This window comes from Manacus candei, unplaced genomic scaffold (genome assembly GCF_025592945.1).
Source record: "Manacus candei isolate 608988 ecotype Guabito, Panama unplaced genomic scaffold, ASM2559294v1 h1tg000021l, whole genome shotgun sequence".
In the NCBI taxonomy this organism is placed as follows: domain Eukaryota; kingdom Metazoa; phylum Chordata; class Aves; order Passeriformes; family Pipridae; genus Manacus; species Manacus candei.
Genome location: NW_026138069.1, coordinates 2,309,992 through 2,336,819, shown reverse-complemented (window position 1 = coordinate 2,336,819; position 26,828 = coordinate 2,309,992). Strand labels below are relative to the sequence as shown.

Here is a 26,828-nt window from a genome sequence, read left to right as displayed (position 1 = left end):
ATGGAGCTCTCGGCCTTGGGAAGGTTTTGCTATTCAAAAAAAAATTCCAGAAAACCAGAGTCCTGTGAGTACCTGAGGGCTACTGTAGAACGTGCTGCACACATTAGGATGTGCAGCTCTGGCATTATACAATTAATTGAGAGTGTTTTCAGTCCATTGAACTGACCAAAATGTTTAGTAATAACAGGTCACTTTTTAAAAGATACCATTTCTGCTTTGTCCATATGAACACCTTTTTTTCGATTCAGCTGTTTCTTTTTCCCCCCTGCCCTTTATGCAAAGATATTGTAAAGGAACAGCTTAGGGAAATGAAACAAGCTGTCCAAATTTGTAAAAGTTACACTTCCTCAAGGAATTTCAGTAATGTATAACAGCTGGTCTAAATGGGGACTAAAACAGTTTAGATTTTTTTTTTTTTAAAGACAAACTCTAATGATTTCTCAAGACAGCAAGGATGACATAGCTAACAGTTACACTGTAAGAAAAATAGATATTTAATACATAAAAGTTTTCCTACTTTATCATGTTTTTGTCTTCCAAAATGAAACAGTAGCTATTTTTTTCTGCTATGGTGGTCTTAACCTAGTAGAAATGTCTGAGCAAACACAGCAATGTTTGAACTTAGTAGAAGTAGAATGAGTAGAGTAGTAGACAACTATAATTGACTATTCCAAAATGTGTGGGGTGACCGGATGTCTGGTATGCTTGCCATGTGGCATACATATTAGTTAGGTGCATTGTGACCAATGAAGAAAGTTTTATGCTCTATCTCCAGTACAGTAACTTTTATCTGCTCTCAATTTTCAAAGTTTACTGTTTCTTGATAAGACACTGTACAAATGAATGCTGAGATTTCAGCAGATACTGAAAGGATTTTTTAATTGATTCTTCTAGAGAAGAAGATAGTATCCCCTTTATATGATGCAATCCCTTGCACTGGTAATTTAGCTCTGTTTTTTTATTTAAGTAACTGCTCTATTTCCTGCTGTCTCATAATCTGCAGAAAGGCACAAGCAGATACAGAGGAGACTCACATGCAGGGATCTGATGAGTTCCAAAGCTGCCATATTTGTGAATTTTCATGAAAAATGTTGAAGGCTTTTTATGGAGGTTTGAATAATCGTTTGTTGTATATAATAGTTGTTTGTTTAGTATATAAAGATAGTTACAGGCTGAGAGAGTTGGGGCTATTCAGCATGGTGGACAAGGCTCTGGGCAGACCTTACAGCACCTTCCAGTAGTTAAAGGAGGCCTACAAGAAGGCTGGAGAAGGACTTTTTACAAGGGCATGTGGTGATAGGACAGGAGGGAACGGATCTAAGATGAAGGAGAGTAGATTTAGATTAGATATTTGGAAGAAATTCTTTACTGTGAGGGTGGTGAGGCTCTGGAACAGGTTGCCCAGAGAAGTTGTGAATGCCCCATCCCTGGAAGAGTTCAGGGTGAGGTTGGATGAAGCTCTGCGCAACCTGATCTAGTGGAAGGTGTTTCTGCATAAAAACACACCCACCTGCCCACCCACAATTTCCCTGAATATGTGTAGTGGAAAGCCATCAAAGCTACTCTTCTGCCTGAGATTTACTTGCACCAGTGTAGTCATTACAAGAGAGGGAAAAGCTGTCCTTAAGCTAAAGAACAACTTTAGCATTAACAAGGAGTGATAAAGGTTACAAGGTTGCAAGGTTACAGGCGAGCTTTGAGTGGTCTCTATAAGCTATTCCAACATATGTATTGGAATCTTATAAATGTTTTAACCATCAAGTGAAACTATGGGACAGTATTTTGATAGAGAGACAGGGGGAACACACAGCAGTTATAATAGTGTGATGTGTTTATGAAGATGACATATTTCCTTACTATACCAGGAAATTGCATCGAAAGTGTGTAGCATAACCTAGTCCACATTTCTAGTCCTACTGAGTAGTCTCTTAATAACCTCTACAAATTACATTTTCACCAGGTTCTGGAGGATCTCTGTCTCTCCAGATCCTTTTATCTTTTCCTCACAGAAGAAGGGACATGATTACACAGAGGCTGTTTATTAACTAAATATTGTAGAAATTAATAGTACTATTGTGAGGTCTTTTGCACTGTCAGGCTACAGCAAATGGACCTTGGCAATATGCAGCTAGTTGCTGTTACTGGGAAGATGCAACAAGAATTCTGTGGGAAATGACCTTCTGTGAAAGATGACGGTGATGCATGTGTGATAGACTTTCATGGGTACATTGAAAGTTCTTACAAAATGGCTTCTCCATCATGTTAGATGGGCAGTCCCTATGGATGGAAGAAAATAAAAAAGCAAGAAATGTGAGCGAAAGCGAAGTGTGGCAGTGTCCTGCTGAATGATGGCCAGGTCATTCTTTCAAGAAAGCAGGAGAGATTCTATAGTCTGCTGACTGGGGCAGAGCATGTGGGCTAAGGAGAGGGACATGGAGTGCAGTTCCTTGTGGCCTCAGTCGCGTGTTGGCTTTTGGTTGTGAGGGGTATTTTTGGTAGAGAGAGAAGTTGAACTTTGATCTAGTTTGTGATTTATCTAAAGTACTCAAAACACCCAAAGCCCTGGATTGTGTAGGCACTAAATTTTGATGTACTGTACGAATGCCAAAGGAAAGCATTGAGTAAACCATAAGACCACAAATGTAAAGATGAACTTGGGCTATTTCTGTGACTTAGCTTTAACCAACTCATCTTAATCTGTTTTATATTATTTTAATGCACAGAAACAAAGGACAGTGTCTTAGGTTTTTCCCCAAATGATATTGCTAAAAGTGGAAATTCTTGTTTTTTAAATGAGCTTACTAAATGAGGACACTGAGATTGTGTTAATTCTTTCAGTGTTCCTTTTATATGCAGTGTTAAACATTGTGTATTACAAAAAAATATGGCTTTAAGGCAAAAATTAAACATTAATTAAACATAATTATGTAATTTTTAGTTCTTTTCTGTCTCTTATTACCCTTGGTCACTTGAAGTGACTATAAAATACTGATATTTTATAGATAGCATCCCTTATTCATGTACAAAAGCATAAATAGCTGCATAAAAACTCCTGTCCATTGGCTCAAAGTGAGCTTGATCAGCTCCGTTAGGTAACTTGACTAATAATATATACAGCTAATTTATTCTTTCTTTCCCACTAATGCAGAATGGTTTGCATTTTATTGTCTTCACTTCAAAGCAACAGTGAGAAAAACTACTGTTAGCTAGATTCTTGTTTCTCTTTGATTTTTTTTTTTATTTTCCCTCCAACTAAACAGAGACTAGTGCTGCTTGGATGTTGTATCTAGTATCTTATTATGACTATAGGTATTGAACATCTGGTTTGAAACACTGTCATAAACCTTCAAAAGTGGTAAAGTGTTGTGGGTGTTTTGGTTGTTTTGGTTTTTTTTTTAAACAAACAAAATTAAAAACTGGGGTAGTAAGCTGAATTATGACCCCACAATTAGGTACTGCTGTAAGAAGTGGGAGGGAATAACAGAACCAGCTAGTTGACTAACCACTTCCCTTCATTGTTGCTTTTAATATCAGAACAGCCTTGCTAGCTTTCTAAACCACCATAAGTTACATCAACGAGACCATGTACGCTCTAACTGGTAAGTTCTTTTCATTTAAGATCTAAATTGAAAGTTGAATTGGAAGTGATCCTCAGTGATTGAAAATTGAATAAGATGTATGGCTTTGTGTTATTATATCGTAATCATAAAAAAATTATTATCCTCTGTGTTGTTAATAGTAAATAAATCTAGACACATATCTGCCTTAGCAACAAACTTCGTGCAGAGTCAGAAGGGTATATTCACTTGACAAATCACGAGCTAACTACCAAAGTAATAATAACAGTTGAAAAAACAATGCAAGCCTGTGAGGTCTGAAAGGTGTTTTAATTGAGTTTTTGCATGAGTTGAAAAATAAACTTTGATTTCTCTCACAAGTGTGAGAGAAATGTGCTGTCTGAGAAGTATGCTGTGCTGTCCTTCACAAGCTGAAGCCTTCTATGCTGATTACTATTACTACTTTGTGGTTGGAAAATTCTTCTTTGATGATTTCTGTTGCAGCTCCTGGTAGTAATAATTATTGTAGTTAAAAATCCTAAATAATAGGCTAAATAAACACGCAAATACTTTTTAGTAGTTTCACTTTAAAATACACTAAATAACCTGAAGTGAGGTAGTCTTACAGCGGAGACATTATAGTTAAGGCTAAAATAAGGTGGGTTTGTGCTTGCGGTGCTCAAAAAACTGTCAATTAGCCATAAAGTCTGTATTAAGTTCAAACCTGGTTTCCTGGCAATAGTGCAGTGGAAGGTTCTAGCCTGTACTGGTCTGAATGAGATTTAGATTGGATTCTTAGTGTGCAGCCGAAAGTTGTGATAGGGGGTTTAATTCTTACAACTATTTCTCTTTGTCTTATTGATCATGTGGATGTGATGTGGCTAAATATACGCCAAGGCTGGGGAAGGACACATCAGTTCAGAATCTATTTTATAGCGTTCATTTAGTGAGATGAGCTAAATTCTGTCATTGGTACATGTTTTTACTTAATATCTTTACATGAAATGTATTAGGAGCTTTTTAATGATAATTTTCCTAGCAGTAAAAGCCCAAAACCCAAACAAGCAAGCAAAAAAACTCCAGTGATGAGTGTTTTTCCTCAGGAAGGCATCATTAAGAAGTCGTTAGTGTCTTTTGGGTTCTTCATTAATACATTTTATTTTACTGCAAGCTGTCTAACAAAATTGGTACTCTATAGTTTCTACAGGATGTATTTACAAAGTGGAGGTATTTACAAAGTGGGTTCTATGTATCTTTTCATATTTGGATATTTACTTTTGAAAGATGAAAACATTAAGCCAAACTTTTGAGGAGCTTCATGAGGTTGATAAAAAAATAAGTATTTGAAATTTTTATTGTTTTGTTTATAATCTCATACTGAAAAACAGTACAACTAATTCCATGTGAATCTCACACAAGAAAACATGGTGCACTGTGGAGGGTTCAGCTTAGGAGCAACCTTGTGCCTGTCAACTCCTCTTGCTCTAACGTATGGATGTGCTGTAATGAGAAGTCTTCCACATAAGTTACCTTTAATACCAATATCTTTTAAGAGCCATCAAAGAAAACATCCAGTAAGTTGTGTAAGAAGAAAAAAATTAAACTTTAACAGTAGTGAATAAGTTAGAGCAGTAATAGCTGCAAAAGATGTTGCTTTTTGAGGCCATCCACATCCCTCATCTGAGGACCAGGAGCGTAATTAGCAATGTTCTTATGAAGTGACAAAATACGCTTGTTTTGCAGACATCTTAATCATTGTCATCTGCTCCTTTGTACCAAATTTTGTTATTATTATTATTATTATTCTTTTACCTAGTTTTTCAGCTACAGGAGATCCCCTTGGAATTTTTCAAATTTTCCCCTCATTCATGTCAGTAATAAATTTCATCCTCTCGGCCTTCACTGCACTGCAGTGCTTGATGCTGGATCCTCAGCAAATATACACTGTTCTTAAGAGTCTTGGTGGACCTGTGTCAAGATACATATTACTGAAGGATTTGGTCAATGCTACTTTCATTTCCAACTGAACAGTAATCATGTAAACAGATGATCATCCCAGCTTTTGTTACAGCAAACAAGACAATCAAACCAAACCAGCCTTATCCTTTCACTGCTCCGCCTAGAGCCCCGAGCAACACAATTGCAGCAACCTGGTCTCTGAGACAGCAGGGAGAAGCTCCCCAGTGTTCCCTCTCATGCCTAGCAAAGGCAGCCCCACAATGGGAGCACTAGTTGCATTCTCTTTCCCAGCTGCCATTTTTGGGAATCTAATATGTTTTACACTCTCTCAGACCTGGCAGAAATCACTCCATGAATTCAGAGTTATTGTGATGAGGGCCTAACGGATAAGTTTCATTTCCTTAGGAAGCCAGGCTAAAAATATCTTTTTAGGTCTTCTGTGTGCAGAGGAAAATTTTTTAAATGTTACTAACAATATTGTTGCAAAATGGGAGGCAAAAAGTGATTAAAAAATATGACATTTTAGCCAATCAGTGTAGGGGATCTGCTGTTCAATTTTTAAGGTATTGGGTTGTCAGTTCTTTTTTCTATTCTCTCTGGCACTGAAATATACTTAGTGCTATTCCTGAGGCCATCTATTTTTGGTCTTAGAAGTAGCCATTATGACTTGGAAGTCTTAAAATGTAATTATCTGTGTTTCCAGAGCCTAACCTTTGGGACCCCAAAGCTGTCCAGTGTTTCAAATCAATGTTTCCAATCCAGTATTTAATCTCTAAGCAATTGTTACATTATCCATTCCAAAATCTGTGATGTTAGGCCTCATAACAATGTAGTCTTACTGTTCATATTAACTCTTCAACTATCACTGAAATTAATGAACTTTATTGGATTCTGAATATTGGGGAAGAGGAATTCTTCCAAGTCAAGAAACCTCCTTTTTTGAGATCTGTTCCCAAGTACAGCTTGCTCTTAGACAGTTTTCCTTCTCTAGTTCAATTTTTTTCTCTTGCAGTTAGTTGTAAGTGAAAGGGTGTGCCAGCAAATGTAAAATCATTCCAGAGTAACTTTTCCTGTGTGGTGTTAATGTTACGGGAAAGGTTGCTGAACACCCCTCAATCCTTCCTAAATACACTTTTCTAGTTACAACAGTACTGTTTCTATATCCATAACATAGGCAAAGTAAATAATATTTTAAAAAGGCAGGTCAGGCCTTAAAATCAAACTTCTGACTAGAAAATATGTAGTGCTCAATGTAGTTTTCAGTTACTGGCATTTTTTTTAAACATAAATGTAGTACAAGTCAGTGTACATACTGTGTATGACCACTGCTCTGAGTGGGAGGGTATGTTGGCTATTTTAAAAAATATTTTTAAAATCTGATCACATAATACTTCTATAGGAAAAAGGAGGTCAGAAGGAGGAATGGTGAGGGAGTCTTTAGTGTTGCACTATCTGTGTCGTTGTCTCTGGAGGCATGTGGGACAAATGAAGCTGTCTCAGATTTCACAGTGTATAGAAGAAGATACTTAGCAGCTCCATCAGAATGTCTCTGTGGCAGTTGCACGTTCCTTTGCTTCATTCATCTGTAATCTCCCTTCCCATCATAGGTATTTGCAAGGTCCAGCCTTCATTTTTCATCTTCTGTAGTTACTGTGGAGAGCAAATGACATGTGGGCCACAATTAGAATTTTATTTCATTTCCATGGTGCATTCCCACCTTCAGTGTCTGAGTGCTTATAGGAAATGTAACTTCAGTTGTGTTTAGAGTAAAGGTGGGGTTTGATATTTCCCAGCACTTTTTTTAATCCAAAAGGATGACTGTGGTTGTACAGCCCAAATTAATAAAATTTGGAGGGTTTGTAGCTCATAGGAAGTAGTAGCATTTTAAAGCTTCTCTGAATCGTCTAAGTTGCTTCCTCTATATCTCAGATAATGGCAGCATCATTATGGCAATGTAAGTTTCAAGAGTTAATGGAGAATTTTGAATAATACAATTCACAGAATAGTATGATTAATTTTTTTTTTTTATCTAATTTTCTACCCAGTGTTGGTGGAAGATGAAATGGAACAGAATTAGTTTGAATAGTATATAGGAGTTCTGTAGGAACAGAGCTGAAATTGTCAAGTAAAAACTTGAGAATATTTTAATAGAGACTGTAAAACATTTGTCCTATTTGAGTTTCTGCTTAAAATAGCACCTATTATGTCATAAATATTGGTAAGTCATTGTATTCTCAATCCTAATTTTTTTGTCAAATATTCTTGTATGGAGCACCATCATTGCACATCTTTGTTTAGAAGCAGAGGAGGCAGGAGAGTGTATAACTCTGTGCAAAAGCTTAAACCCCCTATATTTACAGCTGGATTTGATATACTATTGCAGTGAAATGGCAGATGCTGACAATTTTCATCACTCTGATGGCTCTTTAGTGTTGTTATATTTTTCAAATTATGCTCAGCTCACTAATGTGATACTCTTAACCAAGGCTGTTACCAGAGCTCTCTTATCTCATTATTTATAATTACATTTGGCTTTGTAAATGAAAACAATCCTGCTACTGATTCTGTAATTTATAATCCAGGTAATTGTAGATTTTCATTAATTTCTTCTTATTTATCAGATCTTTGGTGTGCAAAAGATTTTTATTGCTGTCATTTATTTAAGAAATGGTCTCATGTCTCAGGAGGTTTCACTGTCTGTCTTTCACCTGGCATCTATTTGTAAATTCTATGCATATTTTAAAAATAAGACACAAAATTGCAGCAATTAATACATTGTTTTTGTGCAGCAGAAGATACTCACTGAATAAAATTTGAAAGTAAATATTACAATTAGTTGAAAAACTGTGAACAGCATATTCATTTCATGTTTAATGTTATGATTCCAGTTTCTTTTTTATCTGTCTTCACAGGGAGAGGAGTGAAGAAAAGAGGTCCATAAGTAAACTATCTTAGGCAGATGAACACAGTATTTAAGAATAAACAAGACTCTGAATTTTAAAGGTGTGAAGTCGTAAGAATGTTTTGGAGATTGCAACCATTTTTTTACTCTTTTACAGATTTCTGTTTTCAGATTCTAGCAAGATTGTTAGCTGAGTCTAACATGATGATTTGAAAGGATGAACTTTTATATCAAAATGTATAGCAAAGTGGGAGTAAAGTTTTGAAGTTATGCCAAGAGAATCCTTGACTGACAGATGAAGATTTTTCTTATGATTTTTTTCCCCTGTTGTAGTGTTTTCCCAGACTGTGAAGAAGATTTTAGACTGTGTGAACCAGATTTATCCTTTCATGTACTCACTCACTCTGAATTGCTGCATTTAGAAATGTTACAGACAGTTGAATGCTGTTTAATAATAAATTGGCAAAAGTTCTAAAGAATATAATCTTTTTTCAGACATGTATTTTTCTGAAAAGGCCATGCAATAGTTCCTTAATGAATATTTATGGTTTAGAACCAAAACCTTCTCTCTCTAATGTCACGCATGTCTACTAAGAATACTTAGTGTGGAGACTGAATTAGGAGAGCTACTTTATTTTTCCATGAAGGCATGGCAAAACTTGGAGTATGTCTGCTGAAGACTGTTCTTCCTTAAGTTAGTTATTTGCTAATTAACTTAAGTTATTTTTCATACTTGAACACATACTTGTAGACCAGAACAAATGTGTGGAAGACTACATACTATTTTACAAAACCATATTTGCTGCCTTGAATTAACTCAAAGTAAGTTAACTTGAGGGGGAAAATATGGAATCATTCCATACTTTGACTTGGGCTTAAAATAACATTTTATTTATTACAGTGTGACTCTTAGACACATAGCCAATAGTCCTGTATAGCCTACAGGTTATATATCTGAAGAAAATAAACAAAGCAAACCTTCTTTTTGACAGAAATGTTGAGTTATCTATGTAGGTAGGATCCTATTAATTTTGAAAACCCTCATCCTTCAAGTACTTTTCCCTGCAATAATCAGTTCCTCCTGCAAGATAGCCTTCTAGACTCTGTGTTTGGTTTTATGTGATTCTGTGAGTATCTTGGTTATCTACTCTCTGATTCATAAGGAATTACATTAAAGGGGATGCAAGCTATATTCATGGAAGTATGGTATTTTATTACATTTCCCAGAAGATGCAGTAGCTTCTTTGACAAGCTATTTTCTTGTCCAGATTTTTTCTTTATTCCTATAAAAAATTAAAAAAACCCTTTACCCCTCCAAAATAATAGATCAGTCCCTCCAAATTACAGACCAGAAAAACCCTCTAAACCCACAAAGAGAATAAAAAATATCTTTCATTTATGTTAAGCTCTTGCTGAAACACAGTTTGCAGTAGTTTGGATATAGTGCATTACTAAGCTGCTTTTTTGGGTGGTAAAGGTGCAAATTCCCCTTTGGCCCTTCTAAATCTCACCTGGTTTACTTTGGCTCTATTTTCAATGCCAAAGTATAGTCCTGTACTCCCCAGCAAGTTACTCACTTCTTTCCATTTTCCATTTTAATGAAAAGTAATTATTTCACGTATTTTATGTATTTTCCATCATCATTCCCCATTCAGTTATACATCAGCAAAGTTCATAATCCCGATTCTGATTTTATAGCTGTAACATCAGTAAGTCAATATGTCCTTTTTAGACAGATGTTAGTTTACTGTTTCCATATTGCAAACAGCTGGAAGATGATTCTCGCTGTATCCTGAGATTACAGAAAGTTCTGTTGGTACTATGCCCAAACTAATTGAGCATATTTCTTAGCAGCAAGGGTTCTGTGCTGTCCTAATTGCAGTTAAACTGCTGTCTGTTAGCCCAGGAGGCAGGCAGAGCTTTATTGCATATGCCTTCAGACAGGTTAATGGTGTTGCCATTTACATTCACGGCAACTCTTCTCTTCTGTGCCCATCCATGGACTTGTATGCACTTTGATTCTGAATTTTGAAAGAAGGCTTGAAGATAATAATAGATATCTTCAATTAGGCTTTAAAAAAATGGCTAGAAAACACATTCTACTAAGGAGATTTTTAATTTGGGAATTTGCAAAGTTATGTGCAGTACAGGACAGTACATATAGAACAGTGTGTAACTGGTGTTTGCCTGGAACCTGAGCCAGAATTGTCTCTTCTGAAGTTTGGCAGTAAAGGTATTTCTCCCTCAGTTTTGCTAGTTCCTTCACTGTCCTTCCCCATGATGGATAGCCTCCATCAAAGCTATTCAATGGTGTAATATTCCTATTGTAAATAAAACTAGAAAAAAACCCCAAACCTTATCTTGCCATATTAATGATCTTCTAAACAAAGAACTAAGTCTAAAGTCTAACTACACCTGACCATTTGGCACTGGAGAGGTTTTGCTTTCTGAAAAAAAAATAATTTCTAAATAAGTCATTCTTTGTGAAGTTAAATAACTCTATATGCAATAAAGTCATTCATCTAATTAAAATTCATTTTGTTATTACAGACTAAATTAAAATGACAGTGAAAGAACAGCCTCAGGTGTGTGACTGTGCATTTTAAAGTGCTACATTTAATGTTTATGCAGAAGGTTTTTATATTTTAGAAAGTGATTAGCACCTTGGCTGTACTGCTTTCAGGAGATTTTTCTTTTAACAGTGCATAAGATTTCAAGATTTTCTTTCAACATCTGACCTACTTAGGAAAAAAGTTCTGATTAGTACCATGTAATGTACTCCCTCAATTTTGGAAGTGCCTTTGGGTAATGTATTGTAGAGAAAAGTAATCTTATTTAGTAAATGGACCCTATCACATTTTAAGATATAGATTTTTTTCCCCCCTTCTATTTTCCATGCTTAATTTAGTCCTCAGATGCATCCCTGTTTAATGAATCCACATTCAACTGTTGTACTTTACTGATAGCTTAATTCTGTTTGCATACAAATTCTTTTCTTCCTTGGCTGATTAAAAAGAAACAGTCCCTTTGAAGTCAGGTGGCACAAACAGAGCCTAACAAGTTGTTAGTGGCAAAATTAAGCTTTTGGTTATTCTTCGTTTTCTGAGTTCTGTGAAGCAGTCTGTAGGTGGCAGGGCCTAAACAACTGTGTCCCCAAAAGGCAAAGGTGACCAATGACTGTGGGTTATGCTTCTAGTTAGGGAAAACCTGCGAGCAAGCCAAACGCAAATTAGCAGTAGCCTCCCGTAGTGGGTTGACCCTGGCTGGATACCAGCTGCTCTCTCACTCTCTCAGTCTCCCTCTGCAACTGGACAGAGGAGAGAGAAAAAAACCAGCTAAGGATTCGTGAGTTGAGATAACAGCTGGGAGAGGTCAATTACCAATTACCTTCACAGGCAAAACAGACTCAAAGTGGGGATATGAATTAAATTTATTACTTACAGGATAAGAGCCAAAGACTGAGATATAAAACAGTCCTGAAAACACCTTCCCCCCACCCCTCCTTCCATGTTCTCCCTCCTCCCCCCCAGTGGTGCAGGGGGACAGGGAATGGGAGTTGTTGTTTCTGCTGCTGCTCAGAGAGGAGTGTCTTTCCCCTGCTCCCGTGGGGTCCCTCCCATGGGACACATACCTTGATGGACCTCTCCAGCGTGAGTCCATCCCTCAGGCAGCAGTTCTTCCCAAACTATTGTCCCGTGGGTCACTCCTCCATGGGATGCAGTCCTTGAGCTGTACCAGCGTGGGTCCCCCACAGGGGCCACAAGTCCTACCTGGGATAAACCTGCTCCAGTGTGGGCTTCCCTCTCCACAGGCTGCTGGTCTCCAGCAGGGCCCCGCTCCATCCTGGGCCTCCCACAGGGTCACAGCCTCCTTCATGTATCCACCTGCTCCACCATGGTCTTCACCACGGGCTGCAGGGGCCGCAGCTCCGGCACCTGGAGCAGCTCCTCTCCCTCCTCCTGCAGTGACCTTGGTGTCTATGTTGTTATTCCAATGTTCTCACTCCGCTCTTCCCTGGCTGGAATTTCTCCTGCACAACAATCTTCTATTCTTAAATATGTTATCACAGAGGCGTTACTGTCAATCCTACTTGGTTCGGCCTTGGCCAGTGCCTGGAAGTCCGTCCTGGAGCCGGCTGGCATTGCCTCCACAGAACAGGGGAAGCTTCCAGCAGCTTCTAACAGAAGCCACCCCTGTAGCCCCCACAGCTACCAAAACCTAGCCACAGAAACCCACTACTAGACTGAAGTGGGAGCAGGATGGTTTGGAAAGGACTCCATACTTCCCATTTCTTCATTTACCAGCCTTCCCATAATGTGGAGGATTTTTTACCGAGATAATAGGCATTCATCTGGGAATTGCTGAGGGAGTTCCTAAGTGTTTCTCATTCCAGGTAGTCAATACATACAGGAAAGACACTGCATCCCTAAAGAAGTTGGCAGTTATTCCATTTCTTTCCTTGAATTTCAGGGCTGACAAGAGGAATAACTGATGTCTTAAAAAAAAATAAATCTAAAAAAAGGTATCTTCTGCACTGCCTCACTGCTTCAGATGGGACTAACAGACTGGCGTGGTGGGTGAGACCTGTCTATTGCCACCAAAATTTGCCTGAGATAAGACTGAATAAATCCCACTTGGTTGACAGACCATGTAAAGAGTCATAAAGTTTTAGGTAATAAATTCTTGATGGTGCCTTTTGTACTTATAAGTAACCTTCACGACCTTTTAGCTTTAAATGCTTATGAAACTACAAGAGTGATAACTAATTTTTAGTGGTTTGGGATTCTGCTCAACCCTATTCTGAATTCAGGTGCCAGACATGTGTATAAAAATGTGGTGTAGGTGTAGTAGATGATGAACATGCTTAATATCAAAGCTAGAGTGAAGGCTTGGCAAAACTGAGTAAGGCAATGTTAATGTAATAAAATGAAATGCTGTCCTCATAGAACAATCCTACCACTTCAACCTTTGGTCTTTTTAGAGCACTGGTTCCCAGTTTTCCCTGAATCTTGAGTAATGATTGTGAATTCTGAATGAATAAAGCATTGTGGGCAGCCCCATGGATTGCTCTCTGATGTGTAACCCTGGACACGTGCAGGTCTTGGATTTGTGTCCTACCAGCTGAGGTCTATTTCTTTTCTTTGCAGCATCAGCTTAATTATATTTTCTTACTTATTCAGGGTGGTACCTACAAACTTTTCTCCATAAAGATTTTAATGATAAGTACCCTTTTACTGAGACATTAATTCTATTTTGTAACAGTTAAATATTTTCAGTGTTGCATACAGTAGATGTTTTTATTATTGAGACAGAAAATTCAAAGTTGATTTATTTCTACTTTTTGGTCTAGCTGTCTGTTTGTGTGGGATAAAGAAATAGTTATAAAGGTTTCTAGATCATGTTCCCTGTATGATATTATGAAGAGTTCCATCTTTCAATTTTTGTAAAGTTGGTTGATAGCAATCCTACATAGACATATTTTGCATTTTTTTCCTCAAAGTTACTGCTTGCACTACTGTCAGTGGAGTCAGATGGCAGATATTTGGGGCACATATTATCAGTCTTTAGGAGAGCTGTCTTAGTCTCACCAAGGGACTAGAAGCCTGCAGAGAAAGGTTTTTATTTTTTATTTGCCCTCTTTCTCCTTCATGTATTAACGTAGATAAGAAATGCAGTACTGGATTACAGTTATTTATGCATCTTGATGTGTGACATCTGTGTTTGACAAATACTCGTCTGCGCTGTTATCTGCTCTGAAATGCCAGAACAGTGTTATGAATTTGTTCATTCACATCACAGAGCCATTCCCTGCTTCGTAATGACAAAGAATGGAACACTCTCCTAAACATGGCCTTTCTCTTATTTCACTTTGCCTTAATCATTTTACCATATTTAAAAATACCACTTTGGGCATAACTACTTCTGTTTTCTTCCTCAGTCTAATTGCCTTTAATGGAAATTGATATTGTAAATGATTGTCATTTGTTCATAAGCCTGGCAGTGAGCAACAAAAAGTCTTATCTAATTTGGAGAAGTAAATGAGCATAATGCCAAAGCATTTCAAATAGTATTACTTGCTTCATATTTATATTACAAAAGTATTTTGAACAATGTCACTATTTCCTAGGTTTTCCAAGATGGTTACTTTGTCAAAATAGTTTGTCATTTAGTAAAATTGCATTTTCCTTAATAGGTTAACTAATTCCATGCCAACGGCAGTGGAATATGTGAATTGGTGTCCAGGCCTAGAAGCACATCTGAAGGACTAGCTAATTAAATTTTTACTCTTGTAAAATCATCTTCAGTAATACATGTCTAAGTGTCAGGCTTTATCAGAGAAAATTTTTGTTTTCATGCATTAGGTAGAGATTTTTCGAAATGTGGATCCATGCAGGTATTGCAGTGATTAAAAAAAAAACCAAAACAAACCAACCAAAACAGAAATTCCATGATTATTTATTATAATGCCATTTCAGTATTCAGAGTTGCAGTTTCACAAAGCAATTTACACGACTGAAGAAGAGTTGAAATATTGTAAGAACCCTCTGAATGCTTCCCAAACCACTTATTTTTGATTTATTTGACTTGTATAGTACAAGGTAATGATTATGGTGGAAATAGGTGCAGGAATTGGAATTTACATAAAGATTTTCTTTATATTGACTGAACTAAATTTGTGCATCTCTAGGTTCAGTGTATGCGAATGGTCTTTTTTATTCCCTACAGTATTTCACAATATAGCTGGTCTGACTTTTTTTGCATAGTTTTCTTTGTCTACTATTTCGAGTTCAGATTTGTAAAAGAAATGTTAGATTGATACCAAATTAATTATTTCGATGAATATACTGACATTATCAAAATAGATTGCTACAATAGCATGCTCCTCAATTACTTTGTAAGCTAATTTATTACTCAGATATTTGTCAGAAATGGAGACCTGAACTTTGTATGGAGGCCTTTTTAATAACTTAATAAAAGTGAAATAACAGACTTCTACAGCAATCAGATCTGAATAAAGCAGTTGCTGGTCTGAATGGTGGGTTCTTGCAACAGTATCTTCATCTGGATTGTATTATACTCCCCAAACCACAGTTCCACTGAATTCTTGCAACCCAGCTGACTCATGGTCTTTGTGCCCTCTGTGGCACGTGCACATTCATTGCTATAGAGTATCTTCAACTATGTACAAATCATCTCCTAGGAAATTTTAACTACAAAAACTATTCTTTGTGACCATTTGTGCACCTAGAGGAGCAGTTCACTGGCTATTTGCAAGTGTCTTACCTGTGTACAGTTTGGTTAATTTCGCTGCAGAAACTGCCTGAGCATCTCTCTGAAATGGCCAGAGACTCCACTCAGGATGATAATCAGCGTATTGAACCAGATGAGTTTGTCAGGGCACAGCAGGACCTGCCTGGGGGAATCAATAGAACCATCCAAAACTCCCACATGGCAAGCTCCTCTAGCGATTAGTCAAAATACGTATTTGCAATCAGAGTTGCAAATAGATCCTTTTATTTCATCCCTGTAGAGAGCTACCTGGGGAGTTCCTGAGCCACTCGAGGAATTAAGGACTTATGTGCACTGCATGCACACACGGACACAGCCCTGTTACCAAGCTGCACCAAAATCAAAATAGATACCGACCTGGAGAGAAGAGGGATCAAGAAGAGCTGGTTGATTTCTCAAGGATCTCCCCATGCAAGCTCAGGAACAATCCATCCTGATGTATAGGCAGTAAAGGAAAACTTCTGGGAGCCTGTCTGCATAAACAAAAAGCTCCTAACACAAATCTGACATCAAAAGTAGCATTCAGGAAGTCGCGGCAGGGACAGGTGATTCTGGAGGAACAGGGAGATACGGGGTTTAGAAAGATGAAGCTTTGGAGTTGAACCTGGTAAGAGGTGTTTAAGAACAAGAACAATGAGAAGTGTTTCTGCAAATGTATCAGCCACAAAAGGGAGACTATGGAAACTGTCAGCCCACTACTGAATGGCATAGAGGATCTGATGACAGGGAACATGGAGAATGCTGAGATGCTCAATGCCTTCTTCACCCTGTCTGTGTTGCTGACCTTCAGGAATCAGGCCCATGGGACCTGTCTGGAGCACAGAAGACTGACCCTCAATACAGGAAGATTGAGGAACGTGAACTGGACATGCAGATGTCCATGGGAGCTGATGGGATGCCCCCATAGGTATTCAGGGAGCTGGCCAATGCCATTGTGAAGGCCACTCTTGATTGTCCTTGAAGGACTGTGGTATTTGGGACATTTAAATATCTACACAAGGAGTTTATTTTTTTCAAACATAGCTGAGGAAAAAAAATGATGGTTTGTACGTTGTTTCAGTCCTCTTAGATGCCTTTTTTTTTTTAATACATAACTATAAACAGCTTTTCCAGGGGCTTAAAAATCTGACTGATTTCAGGGAAGTTGCTGGTTTTGATTCAGTCAGTTATACTTCCCATACCTCTCTTTCCCTCAAATAAGATTCTCAGAAATTAATGTGGAAACATGAACAAGTTTAACAGAAAAATAGTGTTAGTTGGAAGTTGCAAAACCAGATTAGCTTTATTTTGTCTTTCCAAATCTGCTGTATTAGACAAATTACACTTTGGTAGCAAAAATCCTTGTCATTTTTTGTACTATTATAGTGATATACTGGGAAAAGGCTAATCTAAAATACAACTTCCATAGCTCAAGGGTCAAATCCTGCTTCCATGGATCTTACAGTATGTGGTACAGATTCTGTCTTTCTGCAGTTATTGAAAATGAAAACACTGTTGGGCATGTGCTACTTTCACTATGCAATTCTCAGGGTACCTGTTTGACATGAATAACCTAAGCCTTGTTTTGGCTGTCTTAATTAGCATCCTTCACCACACCTCCTGAATGTGAAAGAAAAACCACTAATCCATACCCCTTGCACAGAGATTGTATGGAACAGTGCATGTGAAGTCATGTACCATTAGATGTATTTCTGAATATCCGTGTAAGTTGTATCATCCAGAAGCTTCTTTCAATAGCTCAATTAAAGAGATAATGTCTTCTCACTAGTGTTTCTTCAAGCCAAACCTGAGAATCCAACCTTTTTTCTTGGCAGATATTTCTTTACCCTTCGGATACTTTCACAGAAGCTTGTTAGAGACTCTGAGTATGTAACTATAGCAGTAAAAATACAGGGAAAGTTAAAGAAAAAAAGCTTTTAAAAAGTAGAAAAAAGATTATATGGGAAATCTCATACTGTATGAAATGGCTGGAAGCCATGGAGGTTCAGGGAATGACATTTACATCTACCCTGCCCATCTCGACACATGGCATAAGCTTTTGTAAAGTCCAAACTTAAAGGAATGGCTGAGGTTTTCTTTGCAAAAAAGCTGTTCTTCAAGGACTTTTTGAAGCTCCAGTTTAGTTCTAAGGTGAACTCAGATGAGGCATACAGATGGAAAAGTGTTTCAAAATCTTATACAGGACTTTTATACAATTTTAAGATATACGAAACAAAATGGGAAAGTTTCTATTTCTTGGAAAGGCTTTTGAGACTCATTTAAATGGCACAGAATAGCTCTCAACACTGCAGTGTCATGCAGAAGTGAAGTGAAAACGTTCCTGCAGGATCTCAGGTCCACACAGCACCTGCTTTAGGCAAGCTGGGCAGACTCTGAGGTGGGGGCCAAGAGTTCATAAGACAATATCACGGTGATGAGGCACATCCTAGTTTTGGGCTCCCTTTCCCTTTCCCTTTCCCTTTCCCTTTCCCTTTCCCTTTCCCTTTCCCTTTCCCTTTCCCTTTCCCTTTCCCTTTCCCTTTCCCTTTCCCTTTCCCTTTCCCTTTCCCTTTCCCTTTCCCTTTCCCTTTCCCTTTCCCTTTCCCTTTCCCTTTCCCTCCCTTTTCGCTTTTCCCTTTTCCCTGTCCTTGCTTTTCTTTGACAGAAATAACATGCTATTTGGAGAAGCAGTAGCCTAAGCTGAGTAAAATTCTAGTGGAAAGCCTGGCAGATAAAGACATGATCTTTTAACTAGTCATGCTAACGTAGCATCCGTAAGGAACTGAGGCAACACCAAATGGATTATTAGGGTTGTTAGGTTTGGGAGGTAGTGGAGTTACTGGCTTGGCATGGATATTGGCACAGGATAGCAATGTGTTGAAACTGGGGCTGGTGGTACTTATCTGCAAAAGGCCAGACTTCTACTAAGGAAGATGGTCACTCCACTTAGTGTAAAGGATTCTCTCATATTGGAAGGATGTCGAAAAAGTAAAATGTGTTTCAAAGTGATTTTCTTGAACATTATAGTGAGCTCACTAAAGAAGTGAATAATTTTGTTTTCAAAGGAGGCTGTAGATAATGTTCCATAGAGTGAGTTTGGAAACTTTATTGGTGAATAAAGGGGAAAAAATATAAATGCTTTTCGTTAAATGAATAACATTCATCCCTGCTATAAGGATCCTAAGTAGCATATAAGCACTTAATTAAAATTTTTGCCATAATCCGTGTAAGAACAGCAGCCAAATTAAAATGTCAAAGACAACCATAATCCAGAGTTTTGTAATTTGAAAATGCTTAACTTTGTAGACTTAATATTCTTTAAGAGTTTTGTTTGTAAAATATGTACATCAAAACTGTGAAAGTGGAGTCATGAAAGAGTGTAGTTCTGATTTTTGCTTTTTCTTGGTGGATAGCAGTTGAAAATCTTAATGGATAAGTGTTTTTTGATTGTTTTGGTTTCTGAGATTTATTTCTTTTGTTGATGATGGTGTTTGGGGTTTTTTTTTTTGGTGTGTGTGTTTTCTGTTGTTGAAGTTGGTTTTGGACTTTGTTTGTTTGTTTGTTTAATTTTTTTTTCCTAAGGAGATGTAAACTAATAGAGGAAACCTGCCTAGTAGTATATATAGTTTCCCTGAAGTACTACAATTTTCGTTATCTAAGTTATATATGGTAAACTGTAGATTTGGACATAAAATGGAAACTCAGTTTTCACTCTCTCTATATTTTGCTGCTTGCATTAGTCTTTTGTTTAAACAGTTTAATCATGAATACAGCTAAATCCTTCAAACTCTCCTGAAAACATTTTGTCTCTTTGATAGCATATTCTTAGGAGCTCAAGAAGTTGGGCTTGATTTTAAGATCATTTTTGCAATTAAATATTTTGACAAATTACTACCGGCTTTGTTCTGCTGGCAATATTTTGACAGATGGGAGAAAATGTTTCAATCTTAGAAAAGTATTTTAAGGTAATAAAAGAATTGAAAGACTTAGAGGTAATATCTTTGATAATACTGCACTCAAACTTCCCTAATACTGGAACAAACTGGAACCTAGACTCTAAATGCTCATTGTGTTGTAGGCATATATCTTTTATTCAAAAAAATTTAAAAAGAGAGAATGAAAACAGTTTTAAATACTTAGATTTTTATGAACAACTTAGAAGAATCTGAAAGGTTGATCTTGAACATTCCTCAGATTGACAAAGCTTATGATTTTATTTTTTTTTTTGTGACTGATACTTAGAAATGTGTACAATATAACCTCTGTGACAAGTGTAGGGAAAAATGTCCTGTGGGATACATAAACTTTTATTTGCTTCAACATCGCTAAAAGCAAAACCCACTGTGGTTGTGGCATTTTGTTAATGGCCTTGAGCATTGGATATCTTTTCTCAGTTGGTAGCTGTACTAAAAAATATAGTGAAAATTAGGTTAAAAGAGGCAAGAAGCTGATGGTTATTTGTGGAACTGCTATTGCTGACAGAGTGAGCTTCCTGCTTGTGAAAGGTAGATGGTGTAAGACTGCTAAAGAAATACCTCTGTCTGAAGGTTGTTGTTGTCTTGTTAGCTCTTCACAGCTTGCTTTGCAAGGCACTAAAATAAGCCTTTTAAAATGGCCAGTTCTAGCTGGTAGCTGCTGAAAATAAAAAATCTCTCCTAAGCAGTATTGCTACAGAAGGTAATGAACTAAAGTCTCTCCCCACTTCCCCCCCCCTTCTCTCCCCCTGCCCCTCCCGAATAGTATTCCTTGATTTACTTTTAATTTGGTTCAGAATCCAAAATGGTGTATTTCCAATGTGGATTATGGCAACTAGGAGGCTTTTCACTGTCTTGATGAACAGTGTAGGAGCTGAAGTGGGTTAACCAGCCTTTCAGAGGACACTTTTTTCCTTGGGTTACACAGCTAACTATTGTAAAAGACTCCTGAGGCATTCAGGTTCTCATCTTACCTTTTCCTCAGACATCAGCATGCTCAGTAATTTTCAGCTGGTTTATACACTGTATTCTTCATTCCTGAGCTAAAAGACAGTTTTACACCAAAAAATAAGAAAAAAAGTCACCCTCATTAAGCAGATTGCTTTTTCTGCTCGTACAACCGTTTTTTTCCAATTCCCCTCTCTGTTGGATCACTTTCTGTGTCTTTAGACAGAATTAGGTATTTTCTCAATTTAACAAGTGGTTGAGACCTGCTGTAAAAAATACAAGGAACCAGCCAAACCTAAAATAGGTCTGCCACCAGTTCCTTAATCTGTAACACCGTTCTCCAGCAACTCTTCTTCCAAAGCTTTTTGTAGCATTTTGTTTTGGACCTATGCGTGGGTGTCCGAGGTAGAGTCATTCAGTACTGTTCTGGTTTGGATGGCAGTATTTAGCCATTTTGTGTCCAAATTCTTAATGGGCAGACTCTGATTCCTGTAACATTTTGGAAACGAAGACAGTATTTATGCCTTTGTAGTGCGGTTTCTTGTGAAGCTCTGCCTTTTCTAAGTGGCTCTTTGCTTCCAGGCGGCTCTCCAGGCACTCTTTGGTCTCTCGCTGGTGCGCGAGCATGCCACATAGCTGCAGCAACCCATACTTGATGCAGTGTTCACAAATGTGTTAAATCCATGGAGTGGGTGAAGAGAATGGTTAGCTAAGTCCCAGGAAAAAGGCCTAATTGGAACAGTCCAGAACAAGAGGAATTTTTGAAGAGCAGATGTGAAAGCTGGGGAAGAAGGTGGGGCTGGGCCTTGACCTGGCTGAGGGTCAACCCCTGTGTATGGGGCAGATCAGGGGGTAAACAACAAGAAGACAATTACCTACTATATCTTACTTCCCTGGATAATAAAGAATGAGAAAATCAGACTTTTTTTTTCTCTGATCATTTGGGTTTTGGTTGTCCTGTGACTGCAGTGAAGTTACTTGAGTGCCAGGATGCAGTTCAGCTTGATTTGATCTGACAGTAATTCTCTTCAGCTACCTGTCCTGCTCTGAAGTCTGCTGTCTTGACACCCTTCTCAGATATGGAGAAGGAGAGTCTCCAGTGTAACTCTGTTCATTCAATGCTTCTGTATGTTGAAAGAACTGGAGTCATTCCAGCATGCTGTGTGTGGAGTCAAGGTGTGCTCAACTGGCAAAAAAAACCCAAACCAAAACCAGATTTTTTTTTTTGCGTGTTTTATTACTATGGTGATAGACTTAAGTGAGGAAAGTAGAGGAAGGAGAAAGTTTACTGCTTTATAAGTGTTGAGATTTCTTTCTTTTAATTGAGTTGATCTTTGCTTACTAAATAAAAAAAATTGACCACTACTGCAGAACCAGCAACGGGATAAATGCCCTTATCTACTTGTGCTAACTTGGGCATGTCAGTACTGTTTTCTAAAAACATTAGGCTGAAAATGACATTTAGTTGTGCAACATTCTGGACAAATACCAATAATAATAATTGAGTAAGAGGAAATATCTGAGGAAACTGGGACAAAATACTTATTTTTGAACTGGTTTATTCCCCATAGTTAACTGTGCAGCTCTTTCCAATGATGCATTAGAGTATCCAATTCAGTAACTGGATTTTTATTCATTATATGCATTACCTTCTCCCCCCTTCCCTCCACCAAGTGAAGCTGTCAATGTATTTTCATGATAGCAAAATTTAGAAACTTGCCATGACTTTAAGGGATCCAAGAGAGGGTACAGTCTTGCAGTGAAATGTTCTCTCTCTGTCAACGAGAGATGCTACCATATGGTGACTGTCCAGCAAAGGGGCCATATTGCAGATGCTGGCACAAACAGCAGTTGTTCTGCTTTGGAGATGTATAAACCTTGTTGAGAAGTGTGAGCATCCTCTCCCTACATCTGTTAGATTTGCACAGCTGACTCTGTTATCTGAAGCATTCAAATGTGTGCTTGTAGGACCAATGTATTCTACTGCTTCTAGAGTAAGTCCTGGTTGGAAATGGTCCCATATTGTACATGTGATTGGGGAAGGCAAAGTGATTTGAGTCTTTTGTATATATATATATTTGTGGAAATTGAGAATTTTAATTTTGTTAAGCTTCTATTATTTTAAAACTGTAAACACAAGAAAAGGAATTTGTCTGCAAATCCCCTTGACATAAGATTTTAAAAAAATCCCAACAGCCACCATAGTTTTTTAATTGGAAGTTTGTTGATACAGTGAAAAAATACTGCATTTATTTTTTGAGCTTTGAATCTCCTTTTATGTGGGATTCATCAAAAGGGAAGATATATATAAACACTTCCATTTCCAAGGGGTATTAGCCTAGTTTCTAAAGAGGAATTTAACATTACCAGCTGGTAAGATTAGCATGTGTGCATCCTAACACCTTCTCAGAGGCTACAATTTCTCTTCAAGTTTTTGTTTGAAAACACCATTTAACTTTTGGCTTTGTCTAGTATCTTTAAGAATTGCAAGGTTTTAATTACCTAAACTATCAACTTTTATTAAACAAAGAGATGCTTTCCTGGCAGCAGTAAGATTAGAAAAAACCCTACACAAACCAACAGAGTAAGCATCTGAAGAGTTGGCACAGTAATAATTCTCCAACCACTTTTCTGCCTAATTCTAGCCTCCTGTAATTAAACAAGTGTGCAGGTAGTGGTGGTTGGCTGTATTTCAGCTGCACCCAAAGATTTCAGTCGCAAGCCAGGATGTTATTGTACATGGTGTTAGGAGAGTATAGAAGTGAACAGTTTCCAAACAGTGAGCTTTTTAAGCACCTCTGGGCTACAAAGGTTTTTTGAGGGTTGACTGGAATTGCCATGTTGTCAATATTTCTATTTCCTAAAGTTTACCATAGTGTAGAAAAGGAATCTGAAAGTGGTATAAGTGTACTATTGCTCTTCAATAAAGTATTCAAAACAGGACAAAAAGGGGCAAAGACCAAACAAGTCTACACAATCTAAAAAACCCAGTAACCAGCCAACTGAAGAACTAGCAAAATCTCACCACTTCCCTTTGAACAAGCAGGATGGCCAGACACGGCCCAGCACTCTCCCCTCACATGTGGCAGATAACAGCAGTCACCGCAGGCCTCAGCTCCAGATAAGCCAGACCGAGACAGGGACTCACCGTTCTCAAACCTCGCTGGAAAGGAAGAGAGCGAGGTCCCTCCTGCTGGCTTTAGTTATACCTCCAGTTACGTAAAGGAATAGCATGGAATACTTCTGTGATCACTTTCCTAGTTCCTTCCTGGTTACAAGCTGGTCTGTAGGAAGGCCTAGAGTGAAACCATCACATGTATTTATTGCGTTTATATGCCATATAATTAGTTGGCATGTCTACTGCTTTCCCATTCATGCTAGATTTTTGGTCAAATACTGAAGTGAGAACAACTCATACTTTCCATCATGTATATATACTTCTCACTTACGTTGCAAAAAGTATCTGGAAGGAACTAAAGTTTTCAGTTACCACTCCACACTGTCCCATTGAGGGGGAAGAATTTTTAGGGTGCCAAGTGGAACTATGGTAGGAGCAGATCTCAGCAGTGCTGGCATTTTTCTTCAACAGAGAACATGAGAAGGAAGAATCCTTGTCTGGGATGCTTGCTCTAGACAGGTCTAGGAAATCACAAAACCAAACAAAGTTCCAATGCTTTATATCCCCATCTATTGCTACCTTCAAGCCAGAAGCAAGGGGATTGTATTTGTCATTGTGTAATGATATGGTATGAAAGTCTTGGGCCTAGAACACTTACTTTTCCATGGCTTAGGAATGTCGTAACACAGATGTTCATGTGTTGAGGTACATTAGCCCATGTGAGTATCCTAAAGCAAGTGAGTAACTCAGTAAATACCAAATTACATTTAAAGACAAATCTCTACTCTTCTGGTCTTCCATTTGAAATGGGAGTGATTATGATAGTATAACAAAGGTGTAACAAAAGAATCTGCACTGGAATTTGCACAGCAAAGACAGTGGGACATTGTGATGTTGACAGTGGATGCGTTGTACAGTACTCAAATATGTTTGTCTAACTTCAGTGTTACTCGAAACATTTTTTTCTAGAAGCATTATATATATGTCAGACAATCAGCTACTTATAATGACTCTTCTGATATACAGACATTTTAATTTTTATACTGGTATTATGTCCAGCACTAGTTCGTCATGTGTTATTATATGAAGAAACTCCTCTGCATATCAGCTTGTAAAATATTCGGCAGTTACAGGAATTACAGGAATTTTTCCCTTTCCAGGTCCCAGCCTTATACTGACTGTCTCTGTTACAGACGGAGAGACAGAGCAACGTTGCAATATTTGGGACTAGTGACTGTTTCTCCTTATAATTCCTCTGACTTGACTGTTTTATTATCAATCATCACATCTCAAATATTTACAAAATAATAACAATAAAGAGGCTATTATAAAATTTCAGCTTTTTTTTTTGGTGGTGGTGTTATGATTCTGCAAGGAATGTTGAAACAAAGAGATGTTCCTCTCTGAAGAAAATTAGATTGTAGATTTTAGAGATAATATTTCAAGTAGAGAAAACATTGCAAGTAGTTGTGGACATGTGTATAGACTATAGACCAGACACAAAAAAAGTCTTTGCTGCTTTTCACACAGGTATTGCTACAGAAATTGTATTAGTTTCTGTAAGTATTTGAGCTTTATTTTTATACAGCACATGGATTTTAGCACTATTCTGGAAGCAGTCAGCTTGTGTAACAAAAGACAGATCAATGTGTGATCCGAAGCATCAATTTGTCCATGAGTAAATTCCATTTGCTCTGAAGGGAGACTTTACCAGCTTCTAACTCTGAATTCAAGAGTCTTTTCAGTCTCACATCTAAAGCTACTCTGTTCTTAAACTTGTTCTTCTTTTTGTTTTGAGATTCACCTACTACTTGTGAAGATTCACTTACTTCTCGTGTTAAGACACAAGATAATAGTTGAAAAATCTGTTTTCTGTGTCATATCTAGCTAGACACAGTTTTGTCAGCTTTTGCTGAAAATTGTGAAGTGCCTTGAGACTTGTAACGTGACAGACTCCATTTGTGTTGTACTATATTAAAAAAGTGTTGTTTAAAAAAAAAAAATCACATTTTTGTTCCAGATCTGTTTGAATGCTGTTTTAGCAGAAAGCAGACTAAAATTCTCTTAAACTTATTTTCTGGATTTAGAAGTCATAATTCATAAGCATTCAGTGCTGTCAGAAGATGTACATGTTCCAGAAAGAATGAATACTGCTTCTAATGGGAGCTGTAAAATGTGTTGTAGTCATGGGAGTCTGCATGGTAGTAGGTAAAAAACAAGTGGATTATGAGTTTTGGGAGGAAGAAAGGAGATGATTGTGAGATCTGTTAAGTGAGAGGGTAGAATATTAGAATAGAGAACCAAACTCAGTTTAGCAAATAAAGACTGGGAAATGATCTTGGTCTACTTTCTTCTATTGTGTTTCAGTTATTTAGTAAGGTATTTAGTTTTGGAATGGATTATACATGATATCCTTCAGTATTTTCAGTATTTTATCAAAGGGTACAATATAACATAAATGTACTGTACTGTGTATGTATATTTCACTCTGTATATGTATACTTCACTTCGTGTGACGAAGCTACATCCAGTTTCTATATTTATTTCTGTACTATGCAGAAACAATTTGCCATAGCTTAAAATCATTCACTAACCTCAGAAAACTGAAAGAAAAACCAACCCCAAAACAGGCTGACAGCTACCAACATTAACTTTCAACTTTCTCAAAGAGATTATTCAGTTTTTTATTTCTGAAAACTAGGCCTTTAACTGCTCTAATTTTCATTCAGTTTAAAATAACTTGTCAAAATTACTCATCTTCAGACTGTTAGAGCTTTAGATTAGAAACCTGTACAACATTTTTGCATTACTATTCTATCGAAGCATTATCATTCTATCAAAGCTTGTAGGACAGAGAGTCATTTTCACATGAAATACAAACCAAAAAGGCAGTTTCTGTAATTTGCTGATTTGTTAATAGCAGCATAATTTTACTTTAATTTTTTATTTGAAATTCTTTTTGAAATGAAGGTTAAGGGCTAGTCAAAAATATGATGAACGTTGTTTAAAAATTAATACAATATAATGGTTAATTTGGAACACTACAAAAAATAATGCTGGCATGCTTTAAAATAGAGAAAAAAGCAAATTCATTAGTAAAA

General features: G+C 37.4%; 1 protein-coding gene across 2 annotated transcripts in view; it reads left to right on the top strand.

The window, feature by feature from the left end:
• The window catches only part of HDAC9 (histone deacetylase 9), a 459,755-nt gene that overhangs the window by 64,551 nt on the left and 368,376 nt on the right, over positions 1-26,828 (top strand). Inside the window, exon 2 of one of the 2 annotated variants that reach the window (XM_051785904.1) lies at positions 3,535-3,599. The exons of the other annotated variant lie outside the window; for it this stretch is intronic. Within the exon in view, the coding sequence (XP_051641864.1) occupies positions 3,584-3,599 (16 nt within the window). The 5' untranslated portion in view covers positions 3,535-3,583. The remainder of the gene's footprint in view (positions 1-3,534; positions 3,600-26,828) is intronic. 2 annotated transcript variants of the gene reach the window in all.